The sequence below is a fragment of the Necator americanus genome, chromosome V, assembly GCF_031761385.1.
Source record: "Necator americanus strain Aroian chromosome V, whole genome shotgun sequence".
Taxonomy (NCBI): domain Eukaryota; kingdom Metazoa; phylum Nematoda; class Chromadorea; order Rhabditida; family Ancylostomatidae; genus Necator; species Necator americanus.
Window position 1 is genome coordinate 5,832,694 of NC_087375.1, and position 24,112 is coordinate 5,856,805.

At 40.3% G+C, this 24,112-nt stretch overlaps 2 protein-coding genes across 5 annotated transcripts; one reads left to right on the top strand and one right to left on the bottom strand.

Moving 5' to 3' along the window:
• Nucleotides 1-20,545, top strand: RB195_013021 (uncharacterized protein; the record flags this gene model as incomplete). 3 transcript variants are annotated; one of them, XM_064202658.1, is made up of 37 exons in its annotated part: nucleotides 1-102; nucleotides 2,392-2,477; nucleotides 4,244-4,315; nucleotides 6,029-6,146; nucleotides 6,279-6,352; nucleotides 6,428-6,591; nucleotides 8,667-8,834; nucleotides 8,922-9,046; nucleotides 9,304-9,373; nucleotides 9,657-9,761; nucleotides 9,832-9,983; nucleotides 10,083-10,180; nucleotides 10,464-10,518; nucleotides 10,580-10,681; nucleotides 10,782-10,853; nucleotides 11,474-11,554; nucleotides 11,623-11,700; nucleotides 12,092-12,223; nucleotides 12,279-12,334; nucleotides 12,445-12,673; nucleotides 12,901-12,945; nucleotides 13,032-13,093; nucleotides 13,187-13,335; nucleotides 13,433-13,509; nucleotides 13,635-13,835; nucleotides 14,856-15,032; nucleotides 15,205-15,333; nucleotides 15,800-15,862; nucleotides 16,945-17,040; nucleotides 17,514-17,609; nucleotides 18,092-18,229; nucleotides 18,542-18,961; nucleotides 19,178-19,300; nucleotides 19,352-19,422; nucleotides 19,895-20,002; nucleotides 20,059-20,104; nucleotides 20,447-20,545. In XM_064202658.1, 37 exons carry the CDS (start codon nucleotides 1-3, stop codon nucleotides 20,543-20,545), a joined length of 4,239 nt encoding a protein of 1,412 aa, XP_064058539.1. The 3 variants fall into 3 exon arrangements, with proteins under 3 accessions (XP_064058539.1, XP_064058540.1, XP_064058541.1); XM_064202660.1 differs by lacking the exon at nucleotides 18,542-18,961 and adding an exon at nucleotides 15,923-15,970 and having other exon boundaries at nucleotides 85-102; XM_064202659.1 differs by lacking the exon at nucleotides 18,542-18,961 and having other exon boundaries at nucleotides 85-102.
• Nucleotides 20,546-22,894: 2,349 nt separating this feature from the next.
• On the bottom strand, nucleotides 22,895-23,491 carry RB195_013022 (uncharacterized protein; the record flags this gene model as incomplete). 2 transcript variants are annotated; one of them, XM_064202662.1, is made up of 1 exon in its annotated part: nucleotides 22,895-23,491. In XM_064202662.1, one exon carries the CDS (start codon nucleotides 23,489-23,491, stop codon nucleotides 22,895-22,897), a length of 597 nt encoding a protein of 198 aa, XP_064058542.1. The 2 variants fall into 2 exon arrangements, with proteins under 2 accessions (XP_064058542.1, XP_064058543.1); XM_064202661.1 differs by having other exon boundaries at nucleotides 22,895-23,485.
• Between the last annotated feature and the right edge of the window lie 621 nt (nucleotides 23,492-24,112).

Here is a 24,112-nt window from a genome sequence, read left to right on the forward strand (position 1 = left end):
ATGAAGTGTGCTCGCACGAGTGTTGTTGACAGTGCACTTAAGAGTGCGAGTCATCTCGGTCCTCATTGTTGCTTTCGTTTCTCCATGGCTGCTCACAATATTGTAAGTTTATTGAAAATTCGATGAATTAGTAAATCTAGAATCGTTTAATACTCTTTTCACCCCAGAAGTGCTGTTTCCATGAAGCATAATATAGGATAGGGACTCTTTGCATATTTTATGTAGTCCTCTGCAAGGTTACTGTAACAAGCTTCATCGTTTCTTATTCTTAAGGTCATTTTCCGCTGAACTAAAATAAAAATTAGGTGTGGTGTATATCTGATGTATAAGAGTGAATGGTTTTTCCTTAAACGATTAGAAATATCCATGTACACTGATTGTCCTGACATCTTCTTCATCTTACTGCCACCACTTCGAACAACTCAGTTCTCGAGAGTTTTTGAGGACACCATTTTTTTTTCGAGTGAATCGACTTCGGGAAGGTTTAAATAGCGTATATTTTGTGTGGGTCTTGATTCTTTGAATTTTTCAAAATTCTAGAATTCTCTCAAAAATTTCTGCTGAACTTTGAGCTGCTCGTCGAGCAAAGGGTACAATGGTATGTAGTGGGTGGAGACCACTCTGATTTTTCCAAATTTTTTTCAACCCGACCAGGATTACCACTGGCATCAATGACCTAAACTTGTTCTGCTCCAGCCGAGAACTTTGTTAGATGAGACATATTACGTGTGAATAGAGTAAATTCAAATTGTCCTCTTGAAAAGAACTTACAGTAACGCGTGCTAAACTAACGTGTTAGTGCCGTTTTGATTCGATACTTCCCACATCCGAGAAGTGTTTTGCACTATTCTCTGCAAATCGCAAAATGCAAAATTTTATAGATGGACTATGATTAGAGCAGGACACTACGTCTAGGTCGATATTTTGGAGAAAAACACTGTTTGTCCACAATTTTTTTTTCCCACAACGGACAAATAATGAAGTCATCTCTTTTAATTAATCTTCAAGTACGTAAATTACGTCTTCAGGGACCCTGATTGCGAGCACGAAGAGGTCCTGAAAAGTAGTCAGGATCACTTCTTCATTGCTCTAGAACCGCGCTGTCCTCGGAATAACTTCTGGACTTTTTTCAAGCACCCATTACAAGTCGTAGTTTGGCGTTTCGCTAAAAAAAAAAACCCTCCTGTGAGGGGAGTTTGTTATTTGCAGGTTGTAGTTTGTTGTAGTTGTTTGGTTGTTTTTTTTTGTTAGTAGTTTCTAGTTTCTCGAAACGAACAGGTGATAAAAATGTTTAGGTATGTTTGTCGAAGTCCTTTAACTTCTTTTGTGTGCCATTGCGATTTTTTTTCTCCGAGTACAGAAAAAAACTGTTTCACAAGTGCCGGTGTTCCCTAGAGCCAATTATCATCGAATCCGAAGTAGTCGATGTCACCTCACTTCCTTTATTATCCAAATCTTATTTCTCCTGTTCATACGACCATTCTTCTATTATTATTATCGTTTCAAGAAAAAAAGTGTCAGGTTTCCTTCTTTGCGAAATTTTGGTTTGGTATCACTGGTTAACAGAGCAATTGGCAGTGGCTGCGCAAGTTTCTGCGTTACGATGCGCCCAATACGTTGCCATATCGTCACTTCTCGGCAGCGATGAAGTGGATAACACTTATCCCCTATAATGACATGAACGTCCACTCATCAGAAGCAAACACTAAGTATAGAATGATGATTCATTTATCAGTCACAACCTACTTACGTGAATCATTCAAACTATTTCGAAAAATGAGCATAACTAACAAGTAGGAAGTGAATTCAGTTTTTTTGATTGTTCCACGTTATGTTGACGTATGACGACAATTATGACGCATGAAACTTTGTTCAATCTATTCGACGAACGGTGGTTTGACTCATAATTCCATTGTTGTCATCTTTCTTTAGCAAGTTGCATTGTGAATAATTTCGTCCGACTGGAAAGGGACTTTCCGGAATTGCACCAGAACTTTGTAAGTAACTCGTAACCTGAAGGACTTCAGATTCGTGACCCAAAACGATCAAGTAGAGTAGAAACGGCATGAAACATGGTGTAGTTACGTAAGCGGTAGCGCTTGATGCGGTGCGGTGGAGCGTAGCGGTTACGATCGACTGAGGACCCCTACTACCAACGTTCATTGCTGCAGTTCACGATGGTCCCACCTTGATTCCAACGGCTATCTCCACCGCGACGCTTTGAGCGCAACCGTTTCGCACTGAACCGTGCTTCTTGTCGTATTGACCCGACCGCATGTAGATGAGTAGTGGATCACTGAAAATAAATAAAAGTGGAAAAAGTAGTTATCCCTGAGATCAATGCCATCTACCATGTGATTGTGGAACTATAATCTTCGTTTTTTTTTGCAGGCTATCGATATCGAAGCTACGGAACGACTCGACCAACATGACTACGATCTGGAGATGGGGTCGTCGCGCGCAACACTCATCCAAAAGTACTTCACTGCTTTCAGTTGATTTATTTACTGCCACCACCAAAAACTATGAAAAGAATTTCATAACTAGAAAAAACAACAACTAAAAAATGAGTTCAACTTGCATGTGATCCTGAGCGGAATTTATTTGCAAGGATTTGATTATTGTCAAATATGCCTACGAGTTGAGCTTGCACCTGTACACATTAACGTGTATCATCAGAAAGGGATGTAGTCGCCGATAGTTGTGCTTACAGTTAGGTCAAAGCGATCCGAAACCGAGGCAATTGTATAAGCAGTCGCGGAAGTGGCGCGATGGGATCCCTACTCAGCTCGCCAATTCGATTGGAGCTAGCGAGCATTCCACCTCGTCCACATCGCACCGGTCTTCGGATCGTTTTAATCCGACGCATCCGTCTGGCAAACTGCAGCGATGGGTGGTTCCAGCAATAGTTTTACCACGCTCCTGTGCTCCACCGAAGCGAATCGAGAGAAGCCGCAATTGCGTACGTGCTTCATGTCGTTTTGTCTCTACTATGTAGTCGGGTCAATACGACATGAAACACGAGTGTAGTTGATGTGCATTTGCGTACGCGCTCGAAACAGCGCTGTGGAGGCAGCAGTTGGAACCGAGGTGGGCCCGTCGCCAACTGCAGCGATGGGTTTTGCCAGCAAGGATTTCACAACGCTCCTAGCTACTACGTTCCACCGAAGCGCCTCGAAAGAAGCCGCGTACGCAATTGCGTACGTACTTCATGTCGTTTTGTCCCTACTATAGTAGAGTCAGAGCGACATGAAGCACGGTGCAATTGCGTACGAGGCTTCTCACGAGGTGGTGCGGTTGAGCGCAGCGGTTAGGAGCCGTCGCTGGAACCCTTGCTAGCACCACTCATCGCTGCGGTTTCCAATGGTCCACCCTGGTTCCAACTGCTTCCTCCACCGCGCCGTTTCGAGCGCTTACGCAAATGCACCGCAACTACACTCGTGATTCATGTCGTTTTGATCCGACTATAGGTACCAGTAATTTTAACAAAAAGTCTTGGCGCATAAATCAACAAATACCATTAAGACCATTAGGACAGTGCAAAGTATTCGGAGCTTGGATAGAGGAAGGTTAATGTGTTTCCTTATTAGAGAGACATTTGTTTTTAATAAGTAAGTTTAACCTCAACAATAACCGAGCAAGACAAAGTATAGAGCAACATAGAAGGCAAGAAGAAAGTAAGGAGAGTATGTTTTCTAAACAATATCTTTGCCAGAAAAACTAGATCTTGATTCCGAACGAATCACCTATCTTATAAAGCAAAGTCAGGACAACATGAGGCAAGAACTAGAATAAAACATGGCTTTTTGTTGTTTTCCCGTTTAATAAATAGAAGCAAACAACTGGGAAGCAGAAAACAGATAAAGTTAATGGTTGTGTAGCACTTCTGGTTGTGAGCGCTTGAGTACCCAAAAATCGATTAAAAACTATCGTAGAGTCGGATCAAAACGACTTGAAGCACGGTTCAGTTGCGTAAGCGGCTCCGTCCGAAGCGTCACGGTGGAGGGAGCGGTTGAAATCGAGATGGGACCATCACAAGCAAGGGTCACTTCACGATCCTTACCGCAATTGCATCGAACTTCGTGTTTTTCTGACCTTACTGTGTTCGTGCATCATGCATTTCTCAACGAATTACTTCCTTACTAAGTACAAATGTTTCTTGGCTTCGCCATAAATGATTCCTAACATATTGTTAATTGATTCTTCTAGGCTATTCAGATGAATACTTATATGTTAATTTCAGTTTTGAAGAGGAGTCAAGACCGTCGCTATCCGCTTCAATACAGAAAAGTCTACGACCAACATTAAGGAAGACGTAAGTCTAGTGTCAACCAATTATGCGCTTTGTAATCTAACCTTAGCTAAGTGATGGTGCCTAGATGTGAGGATTTTTTTTTCGAAGATTGACAACATTACATCTGTCTATGCTACTTCATATTCAAAAACTGCATTCAGGACGAAGTCCTTGCTCAAATAACCATTTGCAATCTGAATTCACAGTCCATTTTTTGTCTCAAACTACTGCATATTCTTTAATCTCTTTTAATGTGTTGTATTTACCGTGATCCACACCGATTTTTTGACCACATCTAGATCAATGATTTGAGTTGATTTTCCGCCATTGGTGACAGACGCCACCAACTTTCGAATGGTAAATATGTGCTTCTTTGCTTAGGAGAGAAGTCCGTTTCTATAATACTAATTTGTAATTTCTGGATTGAAAAAGGATAAAGTCACTGGCGTATCAATCCACTTGGGATGCGCCAACGCGTTTTACCGGAATCCGTAATCGTTGAGATTTTGGAACGCGTGTTGGCCTATACAATGACTTACGGGGCCACCCGATGGTCTGGTCACTGTTTTTAACCTCCCAGACAAGTCTGACAATAAAACAGTGAAGTCTGGTGCCAATTTGTCGACCTCGGAGGGATGAAAGGCTTGATTTGCACCAGGGGTTTCGAACCATCGACCGTGCGGCGACAGCGGACTTCTAATCGACTGTGCCACACCCGCACCTAACTCTTGGATTATGGAGAAAAATCAGAAATATTAGATCATAGAATAACTCCGAAGTTGAAATTTCCCGTAAGTATTCTTTTACGTCGACTTTTTCCGCCACCTCTTTTCACGATACCACACTGATGTAACCCACGGAAGGAACTGGTTTGATCATTTCAAACCCGGTCAAAACGGCATGAAGCTAGGTGCATTTGCGCAAGCGACTGCGCTCAAAACAGTATGGTGGAGCTCAGCGGTCAAGATTAAGATTCATCATTGTTGTTCGCGATGGTCCCACCTCGATTCTAACCGCCATCGCCAACGCGTCGCCTCGAGTGCGGCCGCTTACGCAATTGCACCGAGCTTCACAACGTTTTGACCCGACTATATTTTTCCCATCCTTATCTTCGACTCTTTCCAGCAACTTTTATTTTCCATAGCTCTTCTTTTATTCCTTATCTCTTGATGTCTGCTATTTCTGCATTTCACCTTCGTTTTATATCTACGATGTCTATTTTGCCAAAATTGTTTTTTTTTCTAAAACATGCAGATCCTGTTATCTCACTCCTGCACATAATTCAGAACTCCGTCCACTGAATTAGAGCTCTTAAAGGTGTTATTAAACGGATGCAGTTTCCTATCGACGGTATGGAGCATTTTTGGAAATTAGCCTCAATTTTCTTGGATCACCTTGAGTTTTTTCTTATCCTGTGCTTAATTGGCGTCAGGAGGACAGAAGACCAGAAAAAATATGCCCGTTTCTCACATATAGAGGTGACGAATGGTTTCTTTTAAGTCAGTTCGGCTTTGATATCTGTACTCACGGTTTATAGATGACTTGACATTTTTCTTTAAAAAAGAAGCTCTGGCAGTTCGCCATGAGAGCACCAGAGCTTACAGCTATTAAAAAAAAACTGCCTGGTTAACTTGAGGTGAATGAAAATCTCGTTTCTTTGCTCTACTCTGTTCTAACTTGCATCAATTTTCAAACAAATCAATTTTGTGAAAGTGAACAGCCACGTATTTTCAGTCGCTACTACCTCAGCGTCTTGACTGCACCGTTTCGCTTTATCCTTGCAAAGTTTAAGCTACTGTTCGTCATTGCTTGCTACTCGGTGTTCGGTGCATGGCTATTTATGACACTTGAGGCAAGTCATATTTGGAAATTAAGTAGAAATAAAGTTAGTTGGATGTATGAATGAATTTGTTTGAAATTTGGGTGTTTACTAAACATTTTAGGTCTTTTTTGTTTTGTTTGAAGTTATGGAATGTGTATCTAGGTACCCACGGACCTCGCAGCAAAAGAAGAAGCATATCATGCTCGTCTTATAGCCAGAGATGTCATGATCCTCAAGTAAGTTATTCGATTTTTCCAGATATTTCATGGTGATTCGCAGTTCATGTGCCGTAGAGATCCACCGTGTTTAAGTTTACGCGCTATTCATCAAAACAATAAAGAAGACAGAGAAGAACGTTGGAAGGATGCTATTCTCTCTTTCGAAAATGATCTTGGATTAGAGGAACCGGCCAGAGATAGCGCATGGACGTTTTGGATGGCATTCCTTTATGCTGGAACCATCTACACAACGATAGGTTAGTTTTTATCGATAATTTCGACGAATGGTTGTTTCGAAGAACTTTTGTGCCTTCATAAATCTTATACACAAGTTTCGTGGCAACCGTTTTGTTCTTTGCAGAGTTTTTCTCTTGCAACATCATCAGGGGTATCATTTGCAATGAAAAAGTTCCTTATTCCTACATAATTTTATTTTTGTATTGAAATGAAATGGAACCGGTGGGTAAATGATGTCAAAACATGCTTCTGTACGGTTAAACATTCCTTCAAATGATTACCTTATTTGCGTCCACTTGCTTTAACCTCTTCCAAAAATTGTTGCGCATGTCGTTAGCTGACACCGTTCTTTCGTCTCTTTTCTCCACTCACTGACCTTTTTGGTGTTATACACCTTGCATTTTTATTGGTACTAGCTGTCAGTTCACGTACACTCTGCAGTGTGGAATTCCTCCAGTTCTAATTCGTTTTATGGCACCGGTAAAACAAAGCGTTGAGCGTTTTATGTCTTAAAATTTCCAGAAATTCTACTAAGATTTTTCGGTATTTTTGCTGACTGCATGAGAACCATGAAGCTGGTAACAATTGTCGAGTGATTGCCATTGATTCGGAACTACAGTAGGTAGTTGACGATCCGGTCCTCATGAACTCTTCTTATCTTTTTTTGTATTGAAGTTTGGAACTGCAAAACATCGTTCTTCTTTGTGCAATTCGTGGTAATTGAATGTTGTTCTTATCATTCGGAAGTCCCACATTTCAACTATAGATAGTGGAACCAACAACTTTTTCAAAGTATGGGTGCCGTCTGCAATGAATTCACCATGCTCTATTGTTGCGAAGTAGAGAAGTCATGAGCCACTTCAATTTCTGTGTGTATGTACAGTTTTTGCCCCAAGAACGGTGAACCACTCACATATGTTACATCAGGGTGTTGATCTTGATATGAGAGGGTATCATGTGAACGTTTCAGTTCCTACTGCTCGGATCCAGTAGAACAGTATTATCTATTCAGCTCGATAAATCGATAAACACGATTCGACAGATGAATGGGTCTTGATCAACTGTACTGCTACCAAATAAAAAATGTCTGCAATTCAATGAACTGCATTGCGCCTTTCCACCTCTAAAACGGGCGGAAACATATATTTGCCAGTTTTAGAGGTGGAAGTATTTGTCAGGCGAGCGTCCCGACATCGCAATAAAACACAAATACTTTGAGTTTGCGCCAGGATAGCAAATAATATTAAACAGGGTGGTTGGAAAACGAATGTATCGATGATTTTGTTTCAACTGCAGCTGTCATTTCGAGTACATATATAAGATGTAGGGTTATATTAATGAAATGCGACTACCGTGGTAGAGGCTGTTCTTCTACTTGACGTATACACTCCCACTCTCTGCTCTTTCTTGCCCTAGAGCACGTAGTTGGTAACGTCCCACATATGGGACGGCCCATAGATTGTCGCCTCGCCGAAGTGTCCGCGGCGTGTCATTCATCCATTAGGACGAATCTTGTATTATTAAAGTTTCCAAAGCAATCCAAAACCTCGGGATGGTTTAGGCTACTGGACCCAATTCAGTTTAAAATGTCATCGGCACATATGAGAAAAACAAACGTTTTTTCCAATCAAGAAGCAGATAACGTAATATCTGCCTCTGATTCACTCACATTTCCTTTAGTTTCCCAAAGTTGCAAACATCATGAGTTTTATCATGGACGACATTTATCTATTTATTTATTTAAACAAGGCGGGTGTAGTGTAGCTGTTAGAGGTTCCGCTTACTGCACAATCGATCGGAGGTTCGAAATCGCCTTAGTGCTCACCAAGCCTTTCATCCCTCCGGGGTCGATAAATTGGTACCAGGCTTGTCTGGGAGGGTAAAAACACTGACTTGACACATCGGCTAGCCACCGCAAGTCATTCTATAGGCCAGTTACACGTTCGTGAACCTCAAACGATTCTGAGTTCAAGTGAACGTGGGGGCGCATGCCAAGCAGATTGATTATCGCCAGAAACGTTATCCTTACTTTATTTATTTAAACATCCAATCTATATTGCACTCGGATTCTAATCTGGTCATCTCTTATGTTCAGGTTACGGTAACATTGCGTGTGTCACTACCGCAGGCCAAGTTGCAACAATGGTATACTCCATGATTGGTATTCCACTAATGCTGCTTATTCTGAATGATCTTGGATCATTCTTGCTTCTTTGGGTAACACGTATCGCATGTAATTCCAGCGATTTTCTCCTCTTCATAGGTAGTTTCTTAAATTAAAAGTCCTGCTTTCGGATACAGTTCCATTTTATACAATTTGCTTTCCGCTTTCTTTTTTTTTACCTTTCAGGTGTACGAATAGGTTTTATTGGGATTGAGGAAGGATCGAATAAACGCTCACGATACGTATTCATGAGCAAGAAACTTTCCAGAATCGGAATCATAAGCGCTGCATCCGAATCTACGATTGCAATAGTGGGTTTTCTCTTCTTTTCTCAGCTTTGATCACCAAATAGATATTTGCGTCGACCACATCTTTCTTCATAAAGGGTGCTTCATTTCTTTTCTTGTTATTGTAATTTCCTCTGCATTTGGTGCGCATTATGCCTTGAACATTATCCTTCGTCGCGCCCCTTGGGGTTGGTGACAGGGGTGTGCATTTTTGGGCATCTATAATTCTCACCCTTACTTTCATGATTGAGAGGTCTTACGAGTGGTTTGTTGTAATTCAGAATGATGACGAGGAGCAAGAAGCCATCGAGGAACCAGAACCCGATCCTCCTGTGTTCTCTGCAGTTTTCGGTTAGTACGGTTTTCTATTGCACATCCTTAGCTTGCATTAAAACTTGTTTAAAACGGTGAACAAAAGCTTAAGCAGTATGCTGACACTTTGTAGAAACGAAAAATCAGATCTATTCTACGTATAACTTCAACTGGTGTATACTTCGTGTGTTCTTGGATTATGTTTGCCATCATATTATCTTTCTCTGACTATCAATTTGAGTTAATTGAATCGTCATTTCATTCATTTTCCTGATTATTTATAGCAGTTTCTCGAACTAACCTGTTGAATTTATTTTCCTAGCAACGGTTGCGTGGATTTTACTAGCTGCCGCAGTGTTTTGTATTTGGGAGGATTGGACTTACTTTACCAGTATCTACTTTTTCTTTATTTCGAGCAGCACCATAGGTGAGGCTGGACATATGTAGATACCTTCGACTGAAGTATTGCCAACTTTTGACGAATTCAGCAAATTGAGGTCTTGGCGACGTGACACCGGCTCATCCTGAATACATGATAGCAACATTCGGAGTGGTGATCGTCGGTCTTTCGTTGGTGTCGGTCTGTATTGATGTCGTACGGGAAAAACTAGAACTCATGTACATGGCATTGTTGAAGAAAGTATTGCAAGTATGTTTATTTTATAATAAAAAATCAGAAGTGGTGGAAGAATCAACGAAAAAAAAATCAGCTGTAACTATAGAAATCCATTTAAAATTATCTTTACAGGACTATATGGAAGCAGTTAAAAACGGAGATCCAAATGCTGCTGCAGGAATGATGAGCGGATTTAAGGGAAAGGCGAAATTTCTTCTCCCTCTAATAAGGTATTGGTTTTATGAGTACTGTCCTACGGCCTCGTGTTACCAGACTGGCTGCCCAAGTCTATCAGATAATTAAGTCAAGAAATGGAGGGCGCGAAATAAAAGAGGCCACCCATGGATCATTTTTTAATGCACCTGCCTCTTTTTTTGTTGTTGCTTGGAAAAATTTAATTTCAGATTTGAGAAAGGTACATAGGCACACAGGTAAAGAACTTTCGTGCTCAGCGTCCTCTATTACTGTTTTGAATTTATGTTCTTTGGGAAGCAAAAAAAAGAACGTTTTCAGCAAAGAACGAGGAGCGAAAGTCATGACACGTTTCAAGCAAGATTGCACTGCGAAGGTTCAACACCTTGTTTACTAGTTGTTTCTCTTAGATATAATTTTGAAGCTACTATTTTGAGGGTATCGATCCACCTGCTGTACTGACACACCTGGATCCCAGTACGGGGATGCCAGCCTTTGCCACTGCAAGCAAAGAGAATTTCAGTGATTACATTGAACAAGTGAGATTAAATTTTGAGGCGTTCTTTAATTTTTGGTTTCCTTTTATCTTCGTTTAGAAACATCTGATAAGTCAATCTGAGAATTGCAAAATCTTTCCAGGCTGCAGAACGAAAAGCAGACGAGGAAAAGAAGGAACTGCAGAGACTGACTCAACTTCTTGAACAAAACATGGTCAGCCCCTTTCTTCGAGTGATTATTTTGCTAGAAAGAAATTGATTACTCATCACTTGAAATTGCTTACTAAACCTTTGTAAGCGCATTTCCGGACTCTAGCACAAATATCTCGCGTGAAGAAAATATTTAACACCGGTACCTGCACCGGATAATGACCTGTGTTTTATTGGATTGAGAGAGGATGATGAAACGATGACGGGCGGAAGATGTGCACACGTTGTAGAAACTTCCTCGCGGTCACCCATGTGAAAATGAGTACCGGCGACTAGAATTACCTTTTTGTTTTGTCTCTGAGCAGCTCTATCTCGTTTGATCGGAAACACATAGGAAAAATTCCTTACTTATTTTTCCACTTTTCATCTTCTACCACAAGATCCGACTCAGTAATCTACAGCCAACAGTTCTAGGTCTTCTATAGAATTAAAAGAAGTTGAGTATTGCACTGAGTCGCTCTTTTTTTATCTTGTAGATATTTTAAATAGTTAGTTGGTAATTACTTGCTCCAGTGAGAACTTCCTACCATCTTTCTGTAAAAAAAACATGATTTATTTATTGGTACTCTGTAATGTCCATGACTGACTTGTTCTTTAGTGCTAATCTGATAGACTTTACTTAAGGTTAAGTCAGGTATGGATGCCAGGAGTACGAATTCACTCGAAGCTCAAAAAATGCTGAATTCAACAGATTCATACTGTCAAGTGAGCGTAAAATCTTTGAATTTTAAAATGTTGATATCGAAAATATTGCTATAATCAACTTCTTACAGACAACATCCGTGACGTTGGATCCCGAGATGAATTCATGTGAGACACAGACCACTACAGTATCATTATTAGAGCAAGAGGTTAGATATTTACAACATTAGTACAAGTGAAGCTCATTGAGGGCCCAAGATGACAGCTCAATCCGAAGCCTTCACTGATAGTGGGTGAAAACAATCGGTGAAAACCTTTGTAGACTCGCTTTTAATTCCTTTTTTTTTTTGCTGTTTTTACACATTTATTTTGTTTTTTTTAAATTCTCGTACCTGAATTTGTTCAATTTTTCTTCAATCTGGCTTCCCTGCCATGTCTTCTTACTTTTCTTTACCGCTTGTCTGGGGAGGTCTGTGACAGGCAGGCACTGATGAAGCTGTATCGAAATGTGAGAGCATATTCATTGAAAAATACCTATTAGAGGCTACTTATTCTGCACATTTTTGATTTTATGGACATGAGGAATTACATTTGTTGCAGACAGAGAAGATCTCATTTGGCATTCAAGTGATTTCAACAACCTTGGAAGAGGAAACACAAACAAACCTTCAAACCACAACAGATGGCAGCGCACAAACTATAACTGATGAAAATACGGAGACAAACAATAGGGTTTTGAATTCGATTTTGTGTATTCGATTCCATCATCCACCTGGATATATTTCAGGAAATCACCGCGGAGGGAAAATGCGGTTTGTGTGGCGTCTCAAGGTTGAAACCAATGTGAGATCATTTTTAGCGGCGTCGCATCACGTCACTGAGAAATTCATGGATTTTTCGAACTTTTATTCTTTTGTTTCTGCAAATTAAGTGACATCAGCCGCACATTACAGAGTTCAATCGAGAGGAGTCCAGCCAGAAGTTACAAGCTTAATTATGGTTGAAAACAGTGAAGAGGAAGCGATCAATGATCGTGATATCTCAGCTACATCTGCAGATTCACTGAATACTACGAATGGAATTGGTGACTGTGTAATTTCTGACATACCACCGGACAATACCACAACGCAGGACATACACTTGAAGAGCGAGCTACGATTTATGAAATGCACTGCTGCGCAAGTGGGTGTTATACGTACGATACTGTATATGTGTTACTGTACCTATGTTTGTCCGATCGACCGCCATTTGCTGGGAGTAGTGTAAAAGGCGGAGGGAATGTTTTTGCTAGAAGTGTGAATGAATTTCTATGGATAAATCGCAGTCGCCATAGCAGACATAAGTTTCGCCACCTAAACAGACGTTTTATACTTGACAGATACCGTATTTTATTATATGCACTGGTTTAGACTGAGCAGCTCCCCGCCTCCCTTGCTCCAGTCAGCACTGCAGAGGTGAGACAAGGAAATTGCAAAAAATAGCTCTTCTCTTGTTGAATTTTTCTATTGTATATTAAAAAAAAACAGTGAAAATTGATTAGGTATCAACACAGTCGGCCGAGATAAAGACGGAAGAGCGAAGGAGTCAAACGAAACTGTCCAGGTGAACCATTCAAATTTATTTTCTTTGACATGACATTTTTTTGGACAAAAAACCTTTTGCCATAGAAAAATATGTGAAAGATCTGAATTTCAGCATAGATTCGCACGAAATAATGTCCATAAGAGAATTACGAAGGCGGTCCAAGCGTCCACGGGAAACTATTATCTCCCCGCTATCACTATATTCTGTGCGCTCTTCTATTCTGTCTACAGGTTCTGAAGGAACGTCAGCCACTCGTGCTGGTGATGGATTTACTTTGTTTATCGATGTTTCTATTAATTAATGGTTATGGTTTCACATATCTATGAGTTTTTAATTCTTATACTTCTCCCTCTCCAGATAACCAGCAAAATTCCCCGATTCCACGTAATTCCTCTAATGATGCCACACAGAAATCCGAGTCGGTTACTGAAGAAGTAAGTTCGAGTAGCCTATGGATCCAATTTCTGTGATATATCATTTTTTTCTGTAGGTTTGTTCACAGAAAATGCGATAGAAGTTGACATACGAACGAAAACGTGATGAAATTCTTCCATTTAAGGTGAACTTCACTTTATCGCTCGTAAATAGACCGGTGGATGAGAATGGAGATGACGTGAGAGAATCGTTCGACGAACTTGTAGAGCACAGTGAAGGAGAGGACGACGTATTCCTCCCTGATAATGAAATAGAAGAGCTAGAACAGTTTTTGGTAGAAGAGAGCACTCAAACCGATGGTTCCCCGTGTAACGAGGACAAGAATGTGAGTTATTCTTTTTTATCGTACTGTTGCTTTTGGTTCCTCTTGCAACAGATGAAGTTTTTCGTTTCTAAGTCTTTTTTGTCTAAGTTTCACGTATTGGAAGCCCGTTCTATTATCTTCTAAGCGGTTATTTGTTATAAATCTAGCGAACTTTTGTTTTGGTCCAGTAATCGGCACACATATTTTCACGAATGTGCGCAACATCCACACAGTTAATCACAGTATTTCTCTGCTTCAAACCCACTGCCTATAAATTGCTTCGCTCCAATGAAAACTTTTGGGTGGACATAGGTATAATTCCCTATAACTTTGACTTAATCCCAAATGCTCGTATCTTCGTCGAGGTGTGTCTTCCTTGTGCTTAGCTCTGCCCAACTTTCTCGATCTTCTCCGAGAGTTTGCACAAAATCAGTCCATTCTTCGCCATTTCATATGTTGCGAAACGTTACATCTCCCCTGAACTGCCTTTCCACGCCGAGTGTCCGCAGGTCTTCTTCCACCACCTCTGTGCGGAACTTCTGGTTCCGCCTATAATTTGCCTACAAGCCAGTACAAACGCAGCGACAATTACATTTAATGTGATTCCTGAGTGATTTATTTGTATCTACATAGATTCTCATAGTTTGAGCTGAGATAGAACAGATACAGATGGCAGGCCAAGAGGATTGGGATCCACTGGTATCGTTTTTGTGCTACATGGATAGCTTCACAGCGCTGCTTCTCATCGCTTGTGCACGTCCACTCAAATCCAAGTAAACATATCAGTGAATAAGAGAATTAAATTGAATATATTCAACAGGATACTGGTTTATGTCGACGCAGTGCACGTAATAACTCTTCAAAATCCTCGGTAATAAAATTATGATTGATTTTATCGGGGGCCTGCTCTAAGGATTTCTTAATTACGGTCCTTTTCTGAAAAGTCTGACAGTCATCATTTTAATCAGGAGAAGCTTTTTCTTTGTGAAACCTCGGGACTTTAACTTTTCCTATGCTCTTCAATTTTTATCGTTTTTTTAGCATCAAACCACGCCGCTGGATGTTGGCTCTTCTAGCAGCGTTCGCTGTCAAACATCTCCAGTGCATCTTAATGATGCAGTTGTTTGGGAAGTAGAGGACGGAGAATGTTCTCAAACAGAACACTGGATTGTGAAGCCTGCAGCATCTAACTCCGAAGCACAGACAGTTTCCAACACGGTAAGGAGATACAAAGGAAAAGATCATTGAAAAAGCAAGTAAATTTTGTAGAAGATTCCAAAAATTAGGGGAACAAAGCAAAAAAGCACTAAGATAGAGTAGTGAGATATTCAGTGCAAACCTTAGATAACAGAATAACGCGCTGCAAATTAAAAATGAGAAGTACTTTCAGAAGAACTGCATGGTGCAGTGTGATGATGAGGAAAATGATAAAAACAAGATGGCTACCTGTGATCCAACCTCTTTCACAAACGTCGAAACACAGACCAGCGAGCTGGTTATGATATCTGCAGAGGCTCAGGTATGGAATATGTATTCTCCTTGTAGGGGAGCGACAAAATTGCGCCATCAAATAAAAAAACATGTTTTTGATTATGGCGAACATGAGTGTCGCCCACAAAACTTGGAGTTTCTAACCATTTTTTTTTATTTTGGGGAGTTTTCAAGCGATTAAATCTAACCCTTCTTAATCAAGCAGGTATACTTGTGATTGAATTTAGAGGAGTGACCCGCAGCACAGACTTCTACTATAGCTTGGATTGACATAGACATCCGGCAAATGAACGTAGCATCGGAGTCCCGAATTTTGCCCGGACTTTACATTTATAACAGCAATTGCCTAGCTGCAGTATCTTCTTTTGCAATCTAGGTTACAACCCCATTCATTAATTACTGCGACCTAAAAAAGTAAAAATAAGATTTAAAAACAAAGTTCCCGGTTGTTTTCAAATCTTCATCATCCTTGATGATTGTGGAAAAGTATTTAGGCCGAAACTGTGCGTCCAGCAATGGAAAGCGGAGGATGTCAGACTGATACGTTCTTACCAGAGGTGAAAATTTTTATTATGAAAAACTGCTATTGTTTCACTGTTTACAGCAGTTTTATACAGGCCAAACCGTCATATACCCGCGAATCCATCTACGTTTTCACGTTGTGGGTGCGGTAGCATTGTTGGACGACACCATTAATAATTTTGAGAAAATAAACAGAAATAATGCGACTTTATAGATTTTTCGACTGCACTGTTTTTCTCAGTTTTCCTTCATACTCATTTTTACCACTTCGTTTCATGTGAGCTCATTAACTTCTCATCTTATTTGAATCATGTATAGGAAGCAGAACAGAATTTGAAAAAAATGAACGAGGCTTTGCTTCGAATAGCTGTGTCGTGTGAGCCTGTGTAAGAAGGCTTACCTCTTTACAACCCAAGACGGCCACATTTTGCTTTATTGCAATAGAATAGATAGAAGGGAGAACTTTTGATATTACCAAAAGACTTGGAAAAAAGAATCTCCAGCATTTAATGATCCTTTTAGTTGGAGAGACTTTTTCTCCGATAATCCGACTGTAGAGACATTTTCCAATGGGACAATATCATGAGAGAAGAGAAACCTTCAAAGAAAAAGTGGCAGCTCTATCTGCTTGATAACGGAGTTCGCTGCCTGCATGCTCTAACCTATAATGTGCTAATTAAGATTTATTATTGAAATAGCTGAATTTACGAGAAAGTTAGACGGATGGTATTCTTCCACCCGCGTTTTTGTTTCCTTCTATTTGCTGTTCCTATTTCTCTCTTATATACATATTTTTGTTACTAGATTGATTTTGTTATTTTTGTTACTATTCATATGGTATACACAAACACTTGAACTCCTCCACATAAGATTACGGTTACAGTCAGGTGACAAAATTGAATTATTATACGAATTGGCGTATACAGTAGCAAGGCTTCCATTTGTTCGCGAATAAATATGTGAAAAATAGAGTTCTACCCATGCCCACTGGAGGATTTACCGAATAATTTCGCCGCGGTAATGCCCACTGTAGATTAATTAAACACAGACATTCCAGGATGGGTGGCGCTACGATGATCTTTAACTTCAACGTAACTGCATATATTCATATTTCCAGCACACAACAACGTATGTTCAGTGCGACGATATGAAGCCGGAATGCAAGTCTTGCAAAGTCCAGTCCGATGTCAGCATGTTTACCGTAACAAATGAGGTAAGGTTGAAGAGCAAACCCCGATTGTATCGGATTTTCAAGGATTTTCTGAAAACAACGGACAGATAGAAAGTAAGTCTAACTTGCAACCAATGTAAGATGTGTATGTTAGGTGTAAAGAGTAACACACATCTTGTTGGTTTCCCATTCTCCGCCTTGGAAGATCAACACTCCCAACTCTGTACAAAGAGGACGTGTGTACCGCTCGTCCAGTGACACTATTTTGATGCACCTGGTGCATGCGGAGATCAAAACGACATTACGATTGTTGAATGATAACGATTGTTACGTGAGGTTATCGTGTACGGGAGTTTCAGTCCTCAGAAGTCTCTGAAAGAGTATGAGTTACGTTACGTATGCATTACATTGTCTTATACGTATTTCAATACTGCATACGTTAAATAGCTCATTTATTTTTATGAAGTATGTCTAATTCAGTGTCTTTGCTTTTGTTTAACTTACTCAAATCACAGGAGCGGATTGAATTAGAGGCCAAACATCACATTCGCTTTAATATTGAGAATGGGACTTCAATGGAACCGAAAAAGTGCTACTCTTCAGGAACTCAGGTATTTTCAATCTCTTGATAGATTTTTAAGATTTGCTCATGCAGCTTCGTTTGTGTTTTATAGTCGGGTGAAATGACTCTAAGCTCGGTGCGGTTGCGTAAGCGGCCGCTCTCGAAGTGCGGCTGCAAAGCTAACGTTTGAACGAGGTGGGACCTACCCAGCTCCACACATCCGTGCAGCCGGAGTCGCTCGCAACCGCCAGTTCAGCCGCGCCTCTTAGAGTGCGTCTAACGTAACTGCACCGAGCTTTAGCTTGCTCTGACCCCACTATGAACAGCCTGGTGTAGTCCTGTAGTGGTACTTGTGGTTGGTCAGGAATTCGTGAAGCCTGCACTGATACTCCTCTATTCATATATTTTTTTCCTATACGAGCCGTTTTTCCTACACGTAGTCGTTTTGACAAACATTCCAGCGCGCATATAGATTTTTGTTTTTGTCTTTGTTTGTTTGTTTGCTTATTTGTTTTATTTTTATTTTTGTAGATTGATGAAATTGAAGTTGACTCCGTCTATGTGCAGTGTACGCCAACAGTTAGCACTTCACAGACACAACACAATAGCTCTTGCTTGACAGATGAATTTGTCCAAACTGAAATGTGTATGAAAAATAAAAAGAATCAGGTTGGTTTCTTTTCCATTGATTTATTTAAGTGAATATATTCTGATCTCTCCATCCTACAAGTTGCTAAGCATTTTTCACATTGATTTTGAGAAGCGAACATTCCTTGTATTTCGAGGTCCACATGTTCTACCATATCGACACATCCTCATATGGTAAAGTTGTCGTTTCTTTCAATTCTTACGGAGTTATCTACATTCAATTCACTAGGATAGATTGTATTACGAGAGTATTTCTTCTTTTTTTAAATGAGGAGGCTTTTACGTTTGTGGTAGATTCTTGAATGTTCGTTTGTGACTATAGAGTTTTGACAGGAATGTGAAGTCTCGGTGGAAACCAGGGATGTGTTTGCACAAGGGTCACCGGATTGTAAGGAAGAGAGTGTCCAAGCAGTTACGGATATCACTGATACCATCATGGATACCTCAGAACTTGGTGGCACAGACAACACTGTCGTACAGACGCCGGCTGCTCTTTGGAGTGACTTTGACAGAACGACATTCATGGATTTTTATCAAGATGTTTCACAACAAACCTCTCCAAGAATGATGAATGATAATGAAACTCAATTCACGTTAGACTTCGTTTCACGAGAAACGCAAACATTAGATCTCAAAGATGTGAGTGATAAATGTTGTGGAGCAAGCGTAGATAAGGAGGACAACGGAGCGCAAGCTGCTGTCGAGTTACATGAAGTTGCTAGTGGACAACCGGATAGTGAAAGTTGGATAAAGGTAGACCAGATTCGATGTTCACAGCACATGCAGAGCTTCCGCACCACTGTCCCCATGTGTATATAAATTTCTTTTTTCTTCACTATTCTTTCGGGAAAGGAATGCCACTTTTCTATCTTCATTCTCTTTCGCTCACAGCACTTTCTATTCTATTCTTTTCTTTCTTCTTCTAGCATGCAAGGCATTTTCCCCGTAATTTTTCTAGCAATTTTTCAGGTGTACTTAGCAGAATTGGACGCAGAACGATTGTCAAAAATGATGGATGTCGGAATACAAACTGGCGTACTTGTTCGAGTAGAGCACTTGTACGCACCCGAAGAACTGGAAACAGATGAGCAGGTTTCTAGAATTACAAACATAAGCTTTTAGCAGAAAATCGGAATTGTTTAGGATTTATTCGAGCTGTCACCAAGTAGTTTGAACAATTTGGAAGAAACTGGAAGTGCTACTACCAGAAAAAGGTCGCGCTGCTTCTTAACACTTTTCATTTATTAGTATTTCTATTAGATACAAACCTAGACGTATTTTACGAAACGAAAAAGAGCAAATCCAGAATTGTTCTGTAAATAGACTGTAGACTTTTATCTGAAGAAAAAAAAAACAAAAGTTAATTTATCGATGAATATTAAACTATAATTAACGAACCTCAGAGATTTCATCTTCAGTGGGATGCCGCTGTTGTTTATTCCAAACCAGAGCCCTAAATCTGGTTTGAACACTAAATAAGTAGATTGAAAGAATTGCCTTGCACACCGTACCTCGCCACACTCTTGGCTATCACAGCCTTAGCCATCTAACAATTACTAATTATAACTTGACTTTTGTTTGACTTTTGTAATTTCAAGACAAATAATTTCAAGCACGACATTAGAAAGCTTAAATAAATATGATTTTTTTACTATGATTTTAGTCACAGATTTCAGTTGATTCTAGGTTGCTGAAGCGTCGAGCTAGTGAGTACTCAAGCGTGTCAAGACCTAGACTGCCGCCGAAGGATCACCAACTACCTCCAGTACAGAGACTACATAGCACTTTTGCTAAGTGAGCTTTTTTCACATCTACCCTCAAGTGACAATTGATTTGATGCACTTTTTCAGGATTCCTTCGAAATCGAAAAATGCTCCTGCACATATGAGTATTAGGGTAGGTTCATATTTCAACTGCGAAAATTGGTATTGGTGCTGCATATTAAATACAAATATTGCTATAAATTCTCTGGTGATACTGGTATATATTTATAAACCCATTATATCTGTGGGATGATTTTGGATTCGTTTCTATCGCATTAACTGTACAAACTTTCCGCTCCATCTGCTAAGGACCAGCGCACCTCGATATGCTCCCCTATTCTTTCACTTTTTTAAATTCCAGTTTTTTCCTCTATTCTTCTGGAAATTCAAGAAGAAATTTTGTGCTGCTTACATATTTCGATAGAAAGATTGAATAGTCAGATTATTCAACAATGAAAAATTCACTCATTTTGAGGTCTCTGATCTGCGCAGTCGATTTGAGCAGAAGAATGCGAACGCCCAACCTCGCACTCGATCCTCGTCACATGAAAGCGATAGACGTTCGATGGTTTAATTCTAAAATTGTAATGAAAAATATAATTTATACATACCATTGTACGTAATATATGATTGTTTTCTGTGAGTGATCTTTTAATGAATTCCATTTTCGCTCCTCATTTGGCAAATCAGGAGGCGCTAGTAGAAGAGTAGCTAGCATCCTTTAGAATACATTTCACAAGGTCAGGATTTCACAACGACAGCTGCGTCTCATTTCTGAAACGTCAATGATGTTTTAAACAAAACACTTTTCTCATTGCTGAATTATTATCGGAAAGTGTTATTGGAAGGATGAATACCGCGAAATAGACGATGTTGGGATCATTCCGGGGAACAATAAGATTAGAGGTGTGGATTTCGAATGTGAGCGTGACAACCCTCACCTTCCCTTAATCATCCTATAAAACAGCGTAGGAAACGGCTTTCATTTACGATTTTCCTACGAATTGTACCTGAGTGCTGGGAAAATCTCATAGATTCTCATCTGCCCGCTTGCAGTCGGCTAGCGTCTCGTTATAGAGCGATTCGTATGAAAATTTGTGCAAGAAAGCCGATTCCCATACCGTTTTCAAGATGATCAAAGGAATTAAACTCGTAGTTTACAACCTTAACCCTACCTTTTCCTGGAACGATCTAAAAAAAAAGTCAATTTCATGGTATGTTACCTCTGAAGAGAATCCGTTATGCCACTTTTATGAATCGGAGAAAGCATAATAAACGCCTGATCAACTAAGGGTACGTGGAATGTATTTGGAGTATATTTAACATATGTTGACGTTATGTCATGACAATTGAGCTTAAAAGGAGAAAGATGTCATCACAATGGTACAAATGTTGAAATACATGTTGTGAACGTAACTAAGTGGAATAGAAGTAGGGGAAGAAATGTAGATATCATTCGTTTTAAAGTCTTCATTGAGGGCATTTTCTCGTGTTGTTTCAAAAGAACAGTATTCTCATATAGTACATAGCACTACCATCTAGTATACTTGTAGAATCAGAAATCGTCGAGTTCTGATTCTACCAGTATATTAGCTAGTGAGTGAGTCAGCTACTGAGCTGGTATTAGTTATTAGTGATGAGTTCTGTTACCTGGGTTGTATGCTGAAGAACAACGGCGGCCACGAGAAAGATACTCAGCAAAGATGCGCTTAAGCCATTTCTGCATTTAACTCCTTAACGAAATGTCTGTGGTCGACCACCATCACCGACGAAGTTAAGCTACGAGTCTACCTATCCCCAATTCGTCCCATCACGATGTACGGAACAGAGATTTTTTGTGGCAACGTCTACGACGGTTTGATTGCACGGAAAGGAAGCTGTTTAGACGGCTGCTTGGCTACTTTTGGTCTAGGGTATGCCATAGCGAAGATCTTTTCGCGGAAATTGATGCAGTATACCGGCGGATGGCACGTGAAAAGTATCAACATCTGACACCGCCATCGAAAGTGTCTACAGAAAATCGTTTTCGCTTCTTCGGTCATATATTCAAAAGACCAGCAGATCGCATTGTTCGTTCGACTTCTGATCAGTTTGTCGGGTTCAAACTGAAAGAGGTCAACTAGCCGAAAACGTAAGTTTCCATGTGAGGTGATAAAAGAGGACTTGAGAATACTCGGCCGGGCAGATTAGGCGAGAGGTATGATTCCGCAAGATATGGAATGGCAACGAATAGATTGATTCTGTGCAAACTCTTGCAGAAGATCGAGAAGGTGGGCAGAGCTATATTTAAGGACGGCACACCTCGGCGGATACGGGTAATCACGTCAGGCGATGACACCGGTAATACCAAAAGTCCGTTTAAGTCAACTGAGTCAAGCTACTGGTAGAACGTCAAGGTTGCACGACGCGAAGGAAACCTCTTGTGGCGAAGTCGGTAAGAGCCATCCGTTGCTATTCCGTATCCTGCGAAACCAAACTTCTTGCCTATACTGCCCTCCGAGTTTTCTCAAGTCCTCTTTTACCACCTCATTTGGAAACTTAAGTTTTCGGTCAGGTGGCCTCTTCCAGCTCAAAACCGACAAACTGATCAAGACTCGAACGAAATAGGCGATCTGTTGGTCTCTTGTGTATTTGACCGAAGAAACGAAAACGATTTTCTGTAGATACTCTCAACAGCGGTGTTTCGTGCCATTTCACATGCAAGCCGCCGGTACTCCATATTAACCTCCGCATAAAGATCTTTATTTTGGCATGCCACAGGCTAAGAGTGCCAAGCAGCCGTCTAAGCAGCTTTCTTACCCCGCAATTAAGGCTTTCCATAAATACTGCTGTCCATGTCTCCGTTCCGTACATCATGATGGGACGAATTGGGGATAGGTAGACTCGCAGCTTGACTTCGTTAATGATGTTCACAGGGATTTCGTTAAGAAGGTGGATGCAAAAGCGGCCTTAGCGCATCTTTGCTGAGTATCTTTCTCGAAGCTGTGTTGTTTCCAATGAACCCACATGTGCTTGTATCCATCAGACCGTAGACGTAATCCATAGGCTTCGATACAAGGATGACAACATTTTGAAGTTTCGTACTGTTTTCCGCGAATATAATAATATCGCTGGCATACTCGAGATCGGTGAAGGAGCACACTATTGGTGCTAGGACGAAGTCTGAGGACATTGGTCGACTGTTCTCCCCATGATATAATCGATGACGAAGTTGAACATGGGGGAAGAGTTCTGCCACTGTCCCTTGTCTTACTCCAGTTACCACCTCAAACGATGTTGTACATCCGAAAAATACTTCGCTAATTTTGAGGTCTCCGCCAGATTTTTGATTTTCCATCTCCTGAATGCGGACCAGGACCTCTTTAACCGCATATTTCGGTTTGTGAATGTATTCGAGTTCAGGAGCTGGTGGCCCTTGCCGGTTCAGCGAGGTTCTGAAGTATTCCCTCAAAATTGGCAGCGGTGGTTCGCCAACTCCACTGAAAGTGTTGAGGACTGGAGAACATCTTTTCATAAACATAAGCCGATATAAACAACAATTGCTGCTTTTTCTCTGTAGCTTCTTTCTTTGATGTAATATTCCCTAATGATGGTTACTTTAAATTGTGGATTGTGGATCGTTTTTTGGCATATAAAACTGTTCCTTTTCTTTTCTGCCGGCTTCATTTTTCCTTCCTTCTCATAAAGACCCGTTTGCATGTTTGACTGTTTTTATGCAGTTTTTTTTTCAAAAAAACCTGGCAAATTTTGCGAGAAAGGTCATGATATTTCAAGATAAATTATACGTTTGACTGCGTTTATCAGCTGATTGCTATTGATTAAGGCGCTACAACAAGAAAAGGGAGAGGAATTTCCTGAGCATTTTAACACCTTTCGAATTTGTGCATCGATCGAGCGAAAAATCTTCGCTCACTTTTTGTCTAAAATATTAATTTTTCGCATTGAAAATTCATATTGTCATACACTGCTGTTTGTTCAATCGTGTTTTTCAAAGGGGTTTTGAATACTGATCATTTTTTCCCTCACTTCATTAGTTGTGTTAGTTTTTCCGTTATAAAATTCATCAACAAATGTTGTAATGATAAAATCGTGCATCGATAGACTCAAAAAATATATACACAAGATAGCTCGGATCCGTTCT